We start from the raw sequence: 18844 nt of genomic DNA, 5'->3' as shown, positions 1-18844 counted from the left end.
GACCATGGCCTACCTATCCTAAAAATCTGAAGTCAATCCGGCTTATCCAAGAGATATACATTTACAGGACAGAGGAATGTCCATAGTCACTATGAAATTTTTACACTGAAAATCACACTGATGAACACTGAAAATTTAACACAATGAACAGCACCACTGAAAGTAACACTGAAATAGTTCTTTTGTTATTCAGTATGCAAATAACCACTGTCTAACCACTCTGAAAAATAGACTGAAACTCCTCTGAAAATCATTGGCCAGTTATTAATCCCACTGAAATTGATTTAATCTCACTGAAATGATCTGGGCTGTTCTATTGTTATGAAAATTAGTACCCTGGATCATTGCTCATTATAGCAGACAATTTGATATACCACTGAAAAATATACTGAAATAACCCTCGGTACCACTGAAAACAATTTCAGTCTAACATTTTCTTTTGTTCTGATGATTTTCAGTGTTACCCTGTCATTTTCAGTGTGATTTTCAGATAGTGAGTGTGCCAAAACTGTTATATATTTTTACTTCATCTATTATACATTTATATGAACACCTTCCTGTTTTTTGTCCATAAAAACTTGTATCGGTGGTAGTGGTTTAATTTTGCGTCCATGGCGACCATCCTTGCGATGCCACAGGCCACTCTTGGGGCGTATTCCTAACCATCTGTTTCGTCCAGCTTTACCTGAAAGAGAATTGAGAATAAAGTAAGCAAATTAATATATCATGATGAATGCTTAAGAAAGATTATCACAAATTTTCTGTTTAAAATATTTAGTCTATATACTAGAGCAGCCACCATGACAAAATGACTCAACACAATATGTGACATGATCTGGTCCATGGAGGCTAAAGGCAGTAAATTTGAAGTTAAGAAAGGCAAAAATATGAAGTAAAAAACAAAAACTCCTGAGAAGAAATCAGACATCACATCACAAATAACCTTTGGTGTTTTCAGTATATGATAGTCTAATGTTTGTATAAGATAATAATAATAGAAACTCATATTAGAGAGATTGCGATTTCCAAACGTAGACATCGGACGTACGTTGATCTATTCAAAACCACTCTCCTGTATCGAAGCGAGGTCACGTATTTAGCTATTTTTGAAGATATTCCATGTGCGAAATCGACGTAGATACATCGTTGAAAATACACAAAATTTGTCCATTTCACAATATGTTAAAGACAGTCAAAGATAATGAACTTATGAAGGAAAGTCTAATTATTATTATGATCCTTTTTGTTTGTAACAAATCATTATAATAAAGGTACAGCGATGTGTTAAAAATGGACTAAATTTAAATGCAATATTCATACGCAAAGATTGTCTATTGAAATGTGTGTGATACTTTGCGTATAAAAAATTACATTGCGATTTGACATTTTGGACTCAACGTAGCATTAAAACGTACGTTCCACCATGGTTCCACGTGGAAATAGGCTGATTTTACCTCGAGTCTAGGTAAAGGAAACGTAAAGAACAGGTGTTTCTCTACGAATGTTATAGTCAAAATATCATGTTTTTTTTGTACAGCTGAGGGGTGGTGCAATAACTTTGTGTATCCCCGAGGTGGTGAAGTATTATAGGGGTGGGGGGCAAAGATTGGTTGGCAGGTCAAAAGGGGGGCAAGCATTTTTTTGCAGGTCGAAAGTTGGGTGGGGGGAGGGCAAGGAAATTTTGGCTCAGATATTTTAGGATCATTAGGAACACGTTCAAATATGCACAATTCCTGTATAATTTATAAACAATATACACTACACATAAAAAATACTACTACAAGGGATTTTCAACATATAAGAATCCAAACAAGTACCAACATGCACAGTTTTGTTCTTATATCACTTTTGGGTTTATAACAAAATGTTTTCAAGCCTCTATCATGATTGGCAGCTGCATAAGACATCTCTTTGATAGCTGATAATGCCCATCTATTCACCAAGTGGCTATTAACTGATGAGCACTGTCATTATGCTAATATGAAATCATTGTTTATCAACAAAGGCGAGGGACTCGTCTGTCGATATGCTCAAACAAACCGCTACACTGTTCAATGGCTTTCTTGTACTATATGAAATATGGTGGGCGATTTGAAATGCACGTGCCCTGAGCAAACTACGATGCGTACGCACACTGCAGGGCAAAGAACAATGGAAATTGTCATAATTCACGCGCATACTGCCGGGCAATTGACGTCACATGTCAAGTGGTCTATACCCGATCAATGTTGGAGTTGCCTATACAGTTAGCATCCTGGACAACCGATTCTTTTGTTATGCAAGGCTCACTCAGTCATTTAATGAGGCAATACAAACGATCGAATTTGGTGTTGAAATGAGCTAAATTTTTAGTTACACCTTTTCGATGTAAAATTAATTTTCTCGGCCAAATGAAAAGCAATCATTTTCATTTTTTCAGTAAATGTCAGGAAAAATTGTAGTGCTTGATACTGTATTTTTTTCTTCAAATTCTAGTATTAAACTTAGGCGTGAAATTTAGTCATTTAGTGTAAGATTTTCGATTTTGATAGGCTTAAACTCTGCCCATGAGCCTTTTTTTGGATCAACCTTTTAGCTTTTCAAAGTAAGATAGTTCGCTAATGAAGGATTTTTCCCAACTTTCTAACGCACATCACCGTGAGCGATATATCATAGTTTTGTCAGAATTTGCATTTTCATTTCACCATTTTTACTGCCGGCTGACCATTTTTCAAAATCAACGCGTGAAATCTAAGGCTAATACTAGCATTGTGGATCGATATCCCTGGGTTTAATAGGAATACCGGCATGGCTACAGTGTTGCTAGAACTTCAATATAGCAAAGAAATTCCCAGGCCTATAGCGCTCCTACTGATCATGTTTAACCAGAACACTCAATTGGAGATTTGGGCTACCAAATCGCTGGTCGGGCAATTTGCTTTCAATGGAAAATTGACCTGGATAAACAACAAAGGAAATATCGACTATTTCTGCTGGTTGCTCTCGAGATAAAAGTACTGACTTTGACATTTTCGGAGCATGAAGGGAAAAAGGGTAAAACAAAACGGAAATTCTGACAAAACTATAACATATAGACCCACACGATGTGCCTTACAGGGGTGGGAAATATCTTTCTTTAGCAAACTATATTAGTTTGAGACGCTAAAACATGAATTCCGTAAAAAGCTCATGGGTAATTCAAGGCCTATAAAAATCAAAATATCACACTAAAAGACACAATTTGATGCTTAATTTTAACACCAGGATTTTTTTTTTTTAAATGTATATCCAAGCACCAAGTTTTTAACTGACATTACTGAAGAAAAAAAAAATTATTGCTTTATATTTGACCGAGAAAATTAATTTCATAGCAAAAAGGTGTATCTCTGAATTGTGCTGATTTTAACATGTATCGATCGACTTTTTAGCGACTAAGCATTTCTAAAGAATCGGTTGTCCAGGTGGCTGACTGTATAGCCTATATGTTTAAAATTCAATATGGCTACCGAACTGTCATGTGGTCCAGTGGATTAGTGTGCTGGACTTCTGTATACTTTATGTAGCAGCGGCGTGGGTTCGAGGCCCACCTGTGCCGAACTGAAATTCCATTTTTTTTAAAAATTAATATTAGGGAAATGAGACTGGGCGAATTTATGTATGACGTAGAGAGGATTAAGATCCCTTTATTGATCCCTGACCCCACCGACTACCCCGGGCTGATTTCATGCAAAACAAATCACCAGATGACTGACTATAGGACATAGCGCCACAACATGAGCGTTGGTAAAGTATGTGGCCTCACTGCAATACGTAGCTACGTAAAAACATACGTGTTAACGTACGTAAAAACGTACGTCCTACGTCTACGTTTGGAAAATCGCAATCTCTCTATTATTCAAAAATGCCTCTATGGACCAATCATGTCACATATATTCACAATACATTCAAAATCTGAGTGGTGTTTTAAGCTTGCCAATTTGAGGGTCCCAAATTTACAAAAAAGTCGGCTTAAATGAAATTGCGACAACCCCTTTATGACCCCCCACCACCACCGATACACCTTACCCTCTAAACAGGCTTAAATTTGAAATCAGTCTTGAATAAAATAAACACACTATCTGTGGTCATCTTGTGACTCCCTACATTTTGGTCATCAATAATTTTATGACCCCCCCTATTTTTTACAAAAATTATGACCCCCCCAGTATATTTTGGACCTCCTTCCAAAGAAAATGATAGCCTCCTAAGTTAAAATCCGACAAGTATAAAATTGTTAATAAGGGGCAAAGGGGCCAAATTCTCATTTTAAAGGAGCACTAACCAATATAGAGTATCTTAGTATATTTTGTGTATGGTTCCTCAATATACAGAAAAAATGATTCTTAAAAATACTAAAAGCATTCATGAAGTCATCAAAAATTGTAGGAAATTATAAACTAGACATTATATTTTTAATGTTTTATGAATGTACCCTATTTCAGTTTGTATAACAATCTGAAAAAACAAACCCAAACTCCAAACGAAGTTAGAAACGAATGTCCAATCACTCTCTTTTTATGTGTCTCTCCTCTCCTCTGCATACCTTAACCCCATGAGAACTACATGTCGATTGGCCAAAAAGAAGTTCTCATTATCAATTGGACCAATCAGCAACATTGTTAGATTAATTTCACCACACAAAAAGTGGGGTGAATTATTTGCAAACCTCTATTCTGATTGGTGATTAAAGTGAAGATATCATGTAATTGACCAATTTTGAGGCAATGTTAGATCGGCAGGTAGTGCTCAGGGGGTTATCTCCTGACAACAGCTCTTCTGTGGTCAAGTAATACATCTTCTCTTTGATCAAGTATCACATGGTCAAGCAAGGACTTACCAATAACCCTCTTATTATGGTCCTCATTAGACACTCTTCCAATTGTCACCATGCACTGGTCACTCACACTGATCTGACGCTTGGACGGAAGCTGGATGACCACCATACCACCAATCTTACGGACTATTTGGCCTGCAAAGTAGTATAAAGAGTAAAAGGTTTGTAACTTACATGATGAAACCCACAAGATCTCTGGACTCTCTACACACGATTGCTGACCACTGTGGCCAAAATCTGTCCATTTTATATTGTTTTCACTGTTAACCTGGGTTAGGGTTACTTACCTGATGTGCCTGGCACATATAGATAGATAGAAATCTTTCTTTGTTGAGGGTAAAACAGCTTCAGTGACAAGCACTGCTTTCCAAGCTGGCTCTCATGCAATGTACATTGGATACAAACATCATAAATATTTAAAAACTTACACAAAATGCACAAATTAAAAGCAAAATGGGATCAAGTAACTTGAAAAACAACAATAAAGTTATATGATAATTATGAAATGGATTGAAAATACAATGTACACAAGAATAAACTTTTCAAACAGCAGTTTGGTAAACTTTTGATTTGAATTGACCAATTGAAATATTCTCCAACTCGGCTCTAACTACCAGAGATAAATTATTCCATGCGTAGGCTGCCCTCACATGATATGTGCGAAGCCCTGAATTAGATTTAAATTTTGGCACGATCAATGTACTTGTACTGTGATTTCTAGTTAGGTGGGTGTGGAGTTAATGTACAAGGTTAAATTAAGATGATAAATTCTTTAAACATTTAAAAGTGAGTAGTAATAATTGATTATGCCATCTATTACCTAGCTTAAGTCACAGAAGTGTTTCCATCAATTCATTTATTGGCGTTATAATAAAGTATAGTTCTGGCTCTCATGGGAGACAGAATCTCCCATGATCCCCTGAATACTAATGGATGCCATGCACCAACTGAGCAATAGGAAGGGCTGCTAACCTGGATAAGGGTTACTCATGTGCCTGCTGCATGACATAATCTCACATGATTTTAGTAATGTATACAGATGCTTTTGAGTAATTTTCAATTTTAATTTCCCCTTTATTTACAAATTTATTCACTTTTAAAGCATTTTTCAAAGATTTATCGGATATAAAATGTATCTATATTCTACATACATCAAACAACCATGTCCCATGATCCCATGGATATTTGGTGATGCCAGGCACTAACTGACCAATAGGCATAGGGCCTGCACTTTGGCTCGACATTTGAAAGGGGCGTGAATTCATTTTTGGATACGCCCCTAAGTTATAATTAGGTAATACTCGACTCCCACACATTCCCTATATTAATATGTATATACATGTACCACATGTAGTCAATCTGTCTGCTTTATCTGTATTGTGCCCTTCTTAAGCAAATACGGTAGTTAAACACGATTTCATCAAACATTATAACAATTGCTCTTTTACAGTGTGCAATCATCCCGGGCAATAATTGGGCAATAATAGAGGATGTGCGTGAAATTATTGATTGGCTCCATACAAAGGAATTGAACCGGTGTCCTTCACCGTAATTGGCACAATGCAGTGCATTCAATCAAACGTTGTCGTCAACCTATTTGATCGTATTTGTGCATTTGTTATGTGTGTGAGACGAGCTGTCGCGGTAGATTGCAATAGCTTGTAATCATGCTTTTGTTGAATGAATTTGAGTACTCCGCCATATTTACGGTATGATACGTCATGAGCGTGTTTATAGTGAGCCAGATTATCCGGTATTTAGCGTATAAGTACATCTTATACGGTATTGGTCGCCACTATAAACAGACCAATAGCGCTATTTGCCGCACATATTATACGGAACTGATATCCTTCGATATCGATGGATATTGCAGTACATTCATTCCGTGTATACGGCCACTATAAACAGACAGGGATTAACGATACCGTTATTCAAGGAAGTGGAGCAGGGTTATATAGCTCTCCGAGCTCAAATTTGTCACTGTAATAACACATCACCTACAAAATGGTACGGTACTGTAGCAATTATGTTTAAAAAATAGGCGGTATCGTTTCCACGGCAAACTATTTGAAACTGGCATCATATTTGTGTCTCCCACATTGCATTGCGGTGACCTCGAACACGCTGAGTTCAACCACCTCGGATTCAGAATAGCGCTATTGAGCTCTATTGATTGCCACTATAAACAGTCGAGATAACGGATAAGTCACATTCCATTCTAATCCCGTATGCGTATAAGAATACCGTATAAATACCGTACACCACTATAAACACGCTCATAATCTAGGTGATTATTTGCATTGGATATCTTGAATACGCTGGTGAGGTTGTGTAATAATCGGATTAATGCTATAACAGTAGGTGAATACAAGTTTTGAATATATCGCGTTGCAAAGCCCCATTCAGTGATCCCAGCGAAAGTGAAAAAAAAATCAAATTGTTACTTTTATAAAAAAATTTAATGAAAAAAATTGGCACAAACCCAAGAAAACGACAGTATTGACGAAGTTGAAGCCCCATTCAAATACATGTAGCTATTACATTTATATATACTGTCAGTATATAAATTACAGATTCACGTAAATGCATTATTTTTGTCTTAAATAGGCCTACACAGACAGGGTCTAATTCTGCATAAAACCGGCAGCGTTATTTCTATAGATCTGCTGCGCATTCAAATTGCATTGTATTGCATCGTAATTTCATTTGTGTCTATGCTAATTATGTTTACACAACATGAACTCACATGTTTTCAAGCAAATTCGCCGATAATAGGTGATCAAAAGCGATCGGAATGTTACAAAAGTACAGATCGCATTCAGCTTACTTCATATGAGATGATCTTTGGAAAAATACGGCATAATTTGTCTTGGTGTTTTGCGGAATGCCATGCAGTAAAATATTTTAATATTAAAATACGTTGCGGCAGTTCATGATTGACAACTAACAATCGGCGTGTCCTTCGTATCCTCCACTGTCAATTTCTTATCCACTCACTAATCCTCACAAAAGCTTTGTGTTGATTACGTAATGTGTGGAGGCAAATTGCAATAAGTACAATGAAATAATGAGTAGGGCGGGCTCCGAGGCGGGTTTCTTCTTCATCTTACGTAACAGTATTGTTCTCCAAAAAACCCGGGAGCTTGTCGTTTGGAGCTCTAGCTGAAATACAGCAAGATAATGTAAGATAGTAAATGTAAACCTGTATTTTAGCTAGAGTATCTCGAGCTAGGCCTACACGGCTTAGGGCTGAACCACTAGCAGAAGACACCAAGTTGATGTTTTATGACCTTTGACATTCTTTTGTGGCGAGTGACATGGTCAGTTCAATTCACGCCGAGTGTCCTTGACAGGTTTAACTCTGCTTGGTGGTCATGAAAGAATTCAAAAGATAACCTCTGCCCCAACAATCCCAAGCAATTCAGCATCAAGTGGTTACGTAATTCTCTTGGTTACCGGATCACGCTACTTTGGTATGCCTTCGAGTGCCATATACTTTATGTGGTGATCATTTCGATCGTGGTTCATTACTCTAGCAGCGTGATCCCGTTGAGTGACATAGTAACATTACGTAACTTCGATACTGAATTGTCTGAAACTGCTCTTCGGATGATGTATCATAATAAGAACTCAGTCGTCAAATGATGATAGTCATATAATGACCAAAAGATTATTACTGACTATATCATTGAAGACTGAGTTCGCAGTCTTGTACAAAATCTGAATTTTGATGATTTTTACGATCGTCCGGATGAAAAAATCACTGAATGGGCCGTTAGTTCCTCCTCTCCTTACACTGGCAATATGGATCAAAGAAAATAAAGAAAAAAATAAAGAAAACAAGAAGAAAAAAAGACAAAGAAAAGAAACAATAAAAGAAAAACAAATATGAAAAGTTCGAACAATATTTGGTTTATAAAATTAATGTGACCGTGATGAGGCTCGAACTCACCACCTTCCGATTTAAAGTTCAAGCGCTAGTGTACCAAATTCTGATGCCTTACCAAGTGAGCTGTGCTCCTGAGATCTGAAATAAAAATAAAATAATACACTGTATACCTGCTTATGTCGGTAATTGATTTGCTCAAATTCCATAATGGTACAGTGCAACAGAGCAAAAATGCCCAAAATTTAAAAGCTATATAATTTATGACCACTATACACTACACATAAAAATACTAATACAAGGGAATTTCAACGTAAGAATCCAAACAATTAAGTACAAACATGCACAGCTTTGTCCTTATATCACATTTGGGTTGTTAACAAAATGTTATCAAACCTCTACTGTGATTGGCAGCTGCACAAGGCATCTCTTTGATACCTGATCATGGCCATCCATTCAGCAAGTGGCTACTAACTGACCTTGACAGGCTTGAATGAGCACTGTCATCTGCTACAAAACCATCACACTCTAGGACCTGGTCACTCCATAATGCTACAGCTACAGGGAGCACAGTACTTTGACAATGGAGTGAAAGACTATTATTATTGATTAGGCGCGGATTTTTAAAGTACAGCTCCTATGCGTGTATAGCAAAAAATTGGAATAGAATGTTTGGAATCATGTAACTAAAGTACTAAATGCATTCTGCAAAATGCGCTCTGACCAATTTATAAAGCATTTCATTAGCTTTAATTTGACATATTGTTTGACATATTTGGAATTATGGTAAATCATAAAATAAAATATTTATTAATTAATCAATTATGTCAATTAATTAAAAATTTAATGCAAATATGCATATTTTCTCTGACAGAATTGTAGGATTTGACAAGGGCCATCTTTCTTGTAAGTTTGATTCTTATAACATACCGATATCGTATTGCGTCCCGTTATAGTTGCAGAAAAAAATACGCGTGCAGGACACACATACGCACACACCCCCACACACACCCCCACCCAGAGGATCGTACCGTTTTACAATCTTATAACTTTCATTGGCGCTAGTAGTAGTAAATTTCAATTTTCTTTGCTTTACCTCACTTGTTCTGCTCAAAATTAAAAGGGGACATATCTAGCTGACAGTAAAAGCTTACATTTTATGGAAATTATGTTTAACTATTTGCTTAAACAGCACAAAACAGATAAAGCAGACACATTTACTATACATAGGCCTATACATGTATGGTATCATGCCAGGGACTGTTTAAGAATATAACCTTAGATTTATGATATTTACTTGAGGACTGTTATTTATCAAAATGTGAAAAATATCAAATTTTAATAATTTGCCATAAAATTTGTATTATATCGTGAATTTCAAACAATGAAATTTATTTGATATCAGAAAGACATTCTTCGTATTCAGAATGCAATTCGATATGTCTGATGTGCTCTCATGTCCCACAAAAATACTATCGAAACGCTCAAAAGCGCTCATTCCAGATCCCTTAATTTGGTTAATTTTCTTTTCTTGTTTTCTTTCTTTATTTTTCTTTGATTTATATTGCCAGGGTAAGGAGAGGGAACTAAAGGCCCATTCAGTGATTTTTGATTTTTTTCATCCCGACGATCGTAAAAATCATCAAAATTCAGATTTTGGATACTTGACTACTTAACTCAGTCTTCAATGATAGTCAGTAATTTTTATATTTTGGACATTATTATGACTATCATTTGAGGACTGAGTTCTTATGATCCGAGGAGCAGTTTCAGACAATTGCTTGGGATTATTGGAGCAGAGGTTATCTTTTGAATTCTTTCATGACCACTGAAGCATAGTCAAACCTGTCAAGGACACTCGGCGTGAATTGAAAGACCATGTCACTCGCCACAAAAGAATGTCAAAGGTCATAAAACACCACTTTTGTGTCTTCTGCTATCTAAAGGCCTATGGCTGATTTTGTACCTTTCGTCATTGTCATAGATGTGCTAACATAGCTTGCTAGTGCAGTGGTTCAGCCGAAAACCGTGTGTCTAAGACAAAAATAATGTATTTACGTGAGTCTGTAATTTATATACCGGTACTGACAGTATATAAATTAGCTACATGTATTTGAATGGGGCTTCAACTTCGTCAATACTGTCGTTTTCCTGTTTTGTTTTTTTGCCATTTGTTTTTCATCAAAAAAATTTATAAACGTAACAATTTGATTTTTTTTTCACTTTCGCTGGGATCACTGAATGGGACTTTATAGCGCAGATTATTCAAAACTTGTTTTTACCTACTGCTATATAGTATTAATCCGATTATTACATAACTTTGCCAGCGTATTCAAGACATAGGTTATGTAGGGATAAACTGTACATGGGTATAGAAGCCCTGCATGCTTTTATCGATTGGCTCCAAACAATGGATTTGAACCGGTGTCCTTCACCGTAATCACGGCGCAGTAGCCTACAGTCCATTCAATCAAATGTTGTCAGTGTGCGAGAGCGACGATGTATAAATCTGGAGGTCACATCATCACTTATCATGCTTATTGTAAAAAGTTTGTCCAATGCATATACTGTGTGTATTGTTCCCGGTATTGTCAATACAGTCAAGCAAACAGGTATTATAGTTTGAAAAGGCCGCTATAGTATATTCACAGGGGCGTCTTGAATGGCCAATCATATGGGACATAATCAAATTGCAGTGACTGCTTCCTTTGTTACCACATGTCAGTCATCTTGTGATTATTGGACCATGTAAACCTGCAAAAAACGAGCCAAAGTGCAGGCCCTATGAAAAGCTGTTAAAAAGGGCTATTTACCTGATATGCCTGCTGCACGACAAAATCTCCCATGATCCCCAGGATATTTAGGGATGCCATGCACTAACTGACCAATAGGAAGAGCTGTTAAATAGGGTTACTTACCTATGTGCCTGCTGCACGACAAAATCTCCCATGATCCCCAGGATATTTATGGATGCCATGCACTAACTAATGCCATGCACTAAAAGGGATGCCCCAGGATATTTAGGGATGCCATGCACTAAAAGAGCTGTTAAATAGGGTTACTTACCCGATGTGCCTGCTGCACGACAAAATCTCCCATGATCCCCAGGATATTTAGGGATGCCATGCACTAACTGCCCAATAGGAAGAGCTGTTAAATAGGGTTACTTACCTGATGTGCCTGCTGCACGACAAAATCTCCCATGATCCCCAGGATATTTAGGGATGCCATGCACTAACTGACCAATAGGAAGAGCTGCTAACCTGTATGCATCACCTTCATTAGCCGTCACTGTGTGAGAAAAGCATAGCAAAGAAGAAAGGACAATCATACATTGCACACAAGCTGTATCAAAATGATCTGGTACCCATCAGTTTTAATGGTTATTGAAAAGCCTGCTTCTTCCATATGCAACACTCATTTGGATCATCTTGTAGTAAAATGACCATATTAAAAATCAAGATTTTTGGTTATGACGAAAAATACCAAAAACAGTAAACCATGCATCCACAACATTGAGAATGCTAGCATGAGCCAGTGTTAAGCTGCGCACACGTACTGCACTGAACGCTGTTGAACAGCGCGCTATGTCGCTAGCTAGGTTTACTCATTCGTGTTTTCACGTCACACAGTATTGTTATGAAGGTATTTACATAATTTTCATAGATGAGCCGAATCTGGGTAACAATTTTCAAACCATTATTAAAGCCTTGAACTTTAATGCCACTATTTGTATGTGTATATTTAAAAGGCTGTTCTCCAGCGTTGACGGCTTGCACTCATTTTTTATCCCATAAAATAAATTTATCAAGAATAAGCAAGCTATGACCAGCCTGGCTAGCTAGACTGATAGATGCAGGTTTCATTGGAAGATCCAGAATATGAAAAATGGTTATGTTACTATATGAGACAAGATGCTAGTTGCAGGTTTCTACATGTAGTGAGCAGAGAGCAGCTTATGTAGCAAAATACACAAGGTCTATCAGGTTTTATAAATTCAACTTTGCTATCTTCAGTAGATAGCAGTATGCATAGCAAAAACATCAAGGTCTATCAGGTTGCTAACACATAATCAATGTTGCTATCTTCAGTAGATAGCAATATGCTAAGCTAAACACACAGGTCTATTAGGTTGATAATGAATGTGTAATATTCAATGTTGCTATCTTCAGCAGATAGCAGTATGTGCAGTAAAACACACAAGGTCTTTCAGGTTGATAAGGTGTCATATATCTCAATGTTGCTATCTTCAGTGGATAGCAAATGTGTTATATATCTTGATGTTACTATCTTCAATACATAGCAGTATGCATAGCAAGTCTATCAGGTTGATAAGGTATCATATATCTTAATCTTGCCATCTTCAAAAGAAAGCAGTTAGCAAAAGTCGATATATTCATAATAATTCACAACCAATTAAACCATAGCTTGTACATATTTAAGCTTAAGTACTAACCTGAAAAGTCTTGAAACCTGTCCTGAAGCTTTTATTATAACCGGATGATTTGCCACCATTACCCAAGATTAAGCCTACAACAATTCTGACCAGATTACTGACTGGCTGAATAATTCATAAAAGTCTTCTAGTAACCAATCAGCAGGTATCATAGTACTCATGGGGTTCAGCCCTACCACCATTCTTACCTTGTTGCTGATTGATTCAATAAGTCATAATAGTCTACTTGTAACCAATCAGCAGGTAGTACTCATGGGGTTAAGCATCTTCAGCCCTCCTACCACCATTCTTACTGTGTTGCTGATTGGCTCAATCATTCATAATAGTCTTCTAGTAACCAATCAGCAAGTGTGTACCAACCTGATAGTCTTGAAACCTGTCCTGAAGTCTTTATGATATCTCCTGCCTTCATATTCACAGTAGCAATAATGTATCTTTTATGATTCCCGCCTGCCACCAATGCGATGCGTGCTGATCGATTTGGATCATACTGGATATCCAAAACTCTCTCCTCATATACTTTGTCATCTGCAGGTGGTTCTCTGAAGTAATCAAGCATGCGATAACGCTGTTTATGTCCACCACCTAATCTCTTGTGAATAATGCGACCTACAAAAAAAAAGTATAATTACAGCATGGAGAGATATATCATATGGCTTTAAAAGGGCATTTCGTGATCCACAGCCTCATCCCACCACTATAATAAAAAAAGAAATCTCTGGCTACATAATGTTTATGTACCAAAAATTTCTTGCATCAAATTTGAATTTCTTTCTGGTATACCAGAACGAAATTAAAACAGTGGCCTATGGAGCAGTGTAATACACATAATCATGCATTACTCACAAAGGCAAAATCGGAATCAACTCAAATTTTGGGAATAAGCTTTTTCGTGGATATCTACTGAAAAATGTCATAAAAAGAGGATACTAGGATCACAAAATCCTCCTTTAAATCTTCCACATAGGAGGTGTAGATTTCAAATGGAGTCATGCGCCTTTCATTTCAGGTAAACTCATTTGAAATTCACACTCCCTGTGTGGAAGATTAATACCCTGTTTACATTAGGCAAAACTAATATATATCTTGTTGATTTCGAATGATAATGTCTTAACGTCGTAAATTTTAAGGTCAAATTCCTAAAATCAAAACAAAACATCATGACACAGATATTCCCCGACTTATGCAATTTCATCATCGTATCAGTGTCTTTATTATTTGTTTGAGGCCTTTTCAAAGCGTTCGTGCTATCTATGCATCAAAGCGGCATTTTTATGTAAGCAAAAGGCTAAAGATAGCATTATGAGATTTATCTTTTATTATTTCACTCCTCTGATCATCTGCCTCCGTGGCCGAGCGGTAAAGACCGGGACTGATAATCAATGATGCTTGAAATCGTTGGTTCGAGTACCATCGAATCCTGTGGAAACATTTTTTTTTTCTTCATAATTCATGATAGCATTCCGAAATGAGTAACTTGTCGGTAAATCGTGTATCGTATCCTTAATAGCAACTGACCTGTATCTAGATCCCTGCCTGCGTATCTAACCATAGGTAGCGGCCTGACTGTATACTTCTGTTTTCCTGTCCTACCAAATGGGATAAATTTAGACCTCTCCATTGCAGCTGTTGTGTGGAATTGCCTTACTTCACTACCATCATCATGCTGTTTTCCTGCAAAGGAGTTGTTTGAACATATTGGGCTAAATATTCCAGTTGATATCCATACCCCCTATGGAAGACAAGACCTTAATCTCCAAACAGGTGTATATTTCAAATGAAATCACCCATTCAGGTAACCCAATTTGGAATTGACACTCCCTGTGTGGGAGTTTAAGTTAAGGTCGTGTTTTCAACAGGGGGTGTATGGATTTCAACTGGAATAACCCAATGTTCCATCATCTGTAAATGACAAAGGCTACTTTTTAATCCAGATCAGCTAGAATTCCAATACCTGACCATTTCTATCTCACTGAAAACCTCTTCCAAAGCAACTCTATTATTTAAGACAGACTTCCATAACACTCCATATTTTTAACTTTCTACTGTATATTTGTACTACTTGTTCATACATACACATTATATAACAGCTAAACAGCATGCATGATTGGTCGATAGGCGGGCATAAACAACATTTATGCCTGGCTTTCAGGTAAATAAACAAGCTGTGCTAGAACCGATGAGCGCTTGAGTAGGATATATCTTGGCGTATGCTCGTGAGCTATTTACGCATAAAGCATGAGTAATGTACTGCGATGTTCACGTGTGTCCAAACACGATGGACTGAGAAAGTAAACATTTTCTCACAATTAGCGATAGACTTTCAAAAAGGATTCAAGGAACTGGTAGTTTTTAGTCTAAAATGATGGTACCGGTATTTTTAATTGTAGAGGAAAATAACAGCATGCAGAATGTTGCGTACATATGAACAGGGTTCATTCATATATTTTATTTTTCATGACTAAACGTTGTTTATGCCCTCGTGCTAAAGCCCTCGGGCATAATCGTTTAGTCATGAAAATATATGAATGAACCCCTAATTCAACAGTCACTATATTGTAGTACTTGGTATTAACAACTTGTTGAGGAAATCTTTTATGTCATGTACAGGACAGTTTTCTTTAATGTCAATTACCGGTACATGTCAACTTCAATGGAACTATCTAGTTTCACATCCAAATTTCCTTGAACTCAACATTTTTAACTCGCTGCTTACCTGCTCCCAAATTGCTCCCACAACAATGTGTTGTAGTTGCTGGCAATAACAGTTTGCTCATGAAACCATTGGTGCCGTGTCCTGGGTGTGTAATGCACAGCTGCCTGTTGGTGACTGCTAGCTGACGGAGATTGTTGCACAAAGTTCTTAGCGACATGATGTAGACTTGTTGACGAACAAAGATTCAACAGATCAGCCAGATCCAGGAGTCATTCACACTAGAGATTTCACAAGAAAATCTGTGAAAAACAAATGTGTTTACTATGATTTAATATAGATTTTAAAAACTACTCGGATCCACCAAGCTGGGAAACCATAAAGCCCCAAAAAGGTTCTTAAGTAAATCATTGACATTGTGACCAGGATCTGCAAACAGACCATTAGAATTTATTAGAGGGAACTTATACTCTTCCTTCCTTCCTTCCTATATATATTATATGTGCTTACCTCAACAGTTCGACTATCAACGCACATGCTTTACGTGCACAGTTTTTTACCTACCGTAGATGCAAGATCCTGGAACCTAGGATAGATGAGTGAAGTAGGCCTACAGTCAACAGTACCGGGATGATCCCCTGCTCTTTACGAATAGACCCTCCCTCGTGTCCATGGAGCACGACTGGTAATGTAGATTATATAATGCACAAATCAATTGTAGTCCCGGCCTCCCGGGGGCCGGGGATAGCGGGGACCTACCCGGGGATGTAATTTTGGAAACTGTTACAAACATGTTACAACTTACAGTCCCGGCTTAGTCCCCTCAGGGCAGGGCACTATTTCTGTGTACATCCCGGGGTACATCCCTGGCCAAGTCCCCGCCCCTAGCCCCGGGCACCATGTTCAAGTCCCTCACAGTGTTTCCCCAGATACTGACCCGGCACAGTTGTGAGCACTATTCTATTATGTCCCGGTACACTCCCGGGGTAGATCCAGGCCTGTTTGAGAGGCATTACATCCCCGTACACTCCCCCACTACGTCCCCGCACTGTGGGGACACATTGAGCTGTTACACCCCCGGCCAGGTCCTGGCTCGGACCCCGCTATTGCCAGGCCCCTGGGGAGCCGGAACTACAATTGATTTGTGCACAACATTAAATAAACCCGATACATGATTGGACCCTTCCAATCTGTAGGCAAATTGACTTCCAGTTCCCAGCATTTTGTGGGAATTCACTTTTACATCCTGTGTCAGACGAGTTTTCTATATATATCACGTCCGTGGTCTCACTGTCTTGCCGTTTGTTCTTGAAAAAAATTGAAATTTCTATGTAAAATATGTATTGTGTTTGGTCCCCGATCTAGACAAATTTACGCTGACTAGCAAATGTGTTAACTAAGGTTTGCCTGGCTTTTTTAGTGCCAGCCTGGCATACCTACTAAAGTTGTTTTTTTAAAACTTCTGTGGTCGTGCCTGCTGTGCGTATCGCATACACGAGCGTAAACGCAAAAGCAATTAAAGTACCGTAACAATGTCAATCACGCCGATTGGCTGATCAACGCACTTAACAACAAGCCGGCTGACCCATTGGTCTTCAGCGCAGCGCGTAGTAGGCGACCTTGTCACTTCTACACGATGGTAATTCACCAGCGCGTACCCGGACCACGGAAATTTTATATAATAAAAGTAAGCTTACTTAAATTTATTTCACTAGTACACATATGGTCGCATGTCACAAATAGGTCACCCAAAAATTGAGCAGCCGTAACATGAAAACGCTTCCTTCACACTTCAAGTTAGGTTTATCCTAAAAGTATAATACCTATTGTAGAAAGTTTGATGTCATTTTGTAGATAATTATGTTCTTTTTCAAATACAAAAAGCCCCAAGTCAATTGGACAAGTACTTTGAGATTTATACCCCAATATGCAAGATGTGTCAATGGAGCAGCCGGTTCGGGAGAGCCGGTTCGGGAGAGCCCCATATGGTTATACACAAAATTGGGAAAATATGGCAAACTTCAAACCTTTGTATCTTGAAAAGTACAACTACATGTAGCATGGAACTCAAATTGCACATATATCATCCTGGATTGTAGATCTACCTCATAGTACATCAACTGTAACAAAAGATGTAACCAATTAATTGCCTAATTAAATGCCAATTAAGACAGTTTTCCCAATATGTTACTGTACAAAGTGTGCATACTATGCTCTGACATTTCTAAATTGACTATCTCTTGCCCGAGTCGCCCTGCTTATTCACAAGAACACATATTTTAAAGGAAATTTGATGAGGAATTCAATTATGCTATTAGTTTTAGTGCCAGAAATGGAGGAAAAAAGTTTTGATTGAAAAATGTCATAAAAATTGTGAAATTATTTTACAATTTTTGACCACCCTGTATGTTTAACGCAAGGGATACTAAACTCTTTCTTCCTAATTTGTTTGAAGGACCCATGCAATGTCTTTCTGAATCCATATTTATTTTGAATTACATAGCTTTCAGAAAATGAAAAATATGGGGTTCACCATGACAAGAAATAAGCTAATTTTGTTGTTGTTCCACCCTGTATATTTCTCACCCACCCTGTATTATGAAGTTATGCTTTGTTGATTTGGCATCCTTGTAATATAAGCTTTCCAGAAATATATACTTATAATGGTCTAAAATGTATTCATTAAAAGTTGTGTTGAATTGAATCAAAATAGGTGATATTTTTCTCATTTTACATCATGTTACACAAAAGATGACCAATTCATGACATCCGACCATATCTAAAATGATTGAACCCCGGGATTGAACACAACACCCCGAATATAGTGATGTAGTTTTCAACCCGTTCATGATTTTCACACTTCATAATTACCATGCTCCGCGTCGTTACGTTTTACTTAGCTTTTTCCATACAGCTGCACGTCGCCGGGGAAGTGAATTCGGCAACCCCACCGATCTTACTACAGGCTGTAAATAACAACTTGATAAATACTGCACA

The 18844-nt window shown here is 37.6% G+C and overlaps 1 protein-coding gene across 2 annotated transcripts; it reads right to left on the bottom strand.

The window, feature by feature from the left end:
* Positions 1-409: 409 nt before the first annotated feature.
* LOC140139832 (large ribosomal subunit protein uL2m-like) lies at positions 410-18813 on the bottom strand. Of its 2 annotated transcripts, none has more exons than XM_072161576.1 (7): positions 18719-18813; positions 15911-16149; positions 14713-14868; positions 13555-13803; positions 11910-12029; positions 4856-4987; positions 410-685 (listed from the first exon to the last, which is right to left on the bottom strand). In XM_072161576.1, exons 2-7 carry the CDS (start codon positions 16065-16067, stop codon positions 534-536), a joined length of 966 nt encoding a protein of 321 aa, XP_072017677.1. In that variant the 5' UTR covers positions 16068-16149; positions 18719-18813; the 3' UTR covers positions 410-533. The 2 variants fall into 2 exon arrangements, with proteins under 2 accessions (XP_072017677.1, XP_072017678.1); XM_072161577.1 differs by lacking the exon at positions 18719-18813 and adding an exon at positions 16412-16429.
* Between the last annotated feature and the right edge of the window lie 31 nt (positions 18814-18844).

This window comes from Amphiura filiformis, chromosome 18 (genome assembly GCF_039555335.1).
Source record: "Amphiura filiformis chromosome 18, Afil_fr2py, whole genome shotgun sequence".
NCBI lineage: Eukaryota > Metazoa > Echinodermata > Ophiuroidea > Amphilepidida > Amphiuridae > Amphiura > Amphiura filiformis.
The sequence above is the reverse complement of the archived record's forward strand: the minus strand, read 5'-3'. Positions and strand labels throughout refer to the sequence as shown.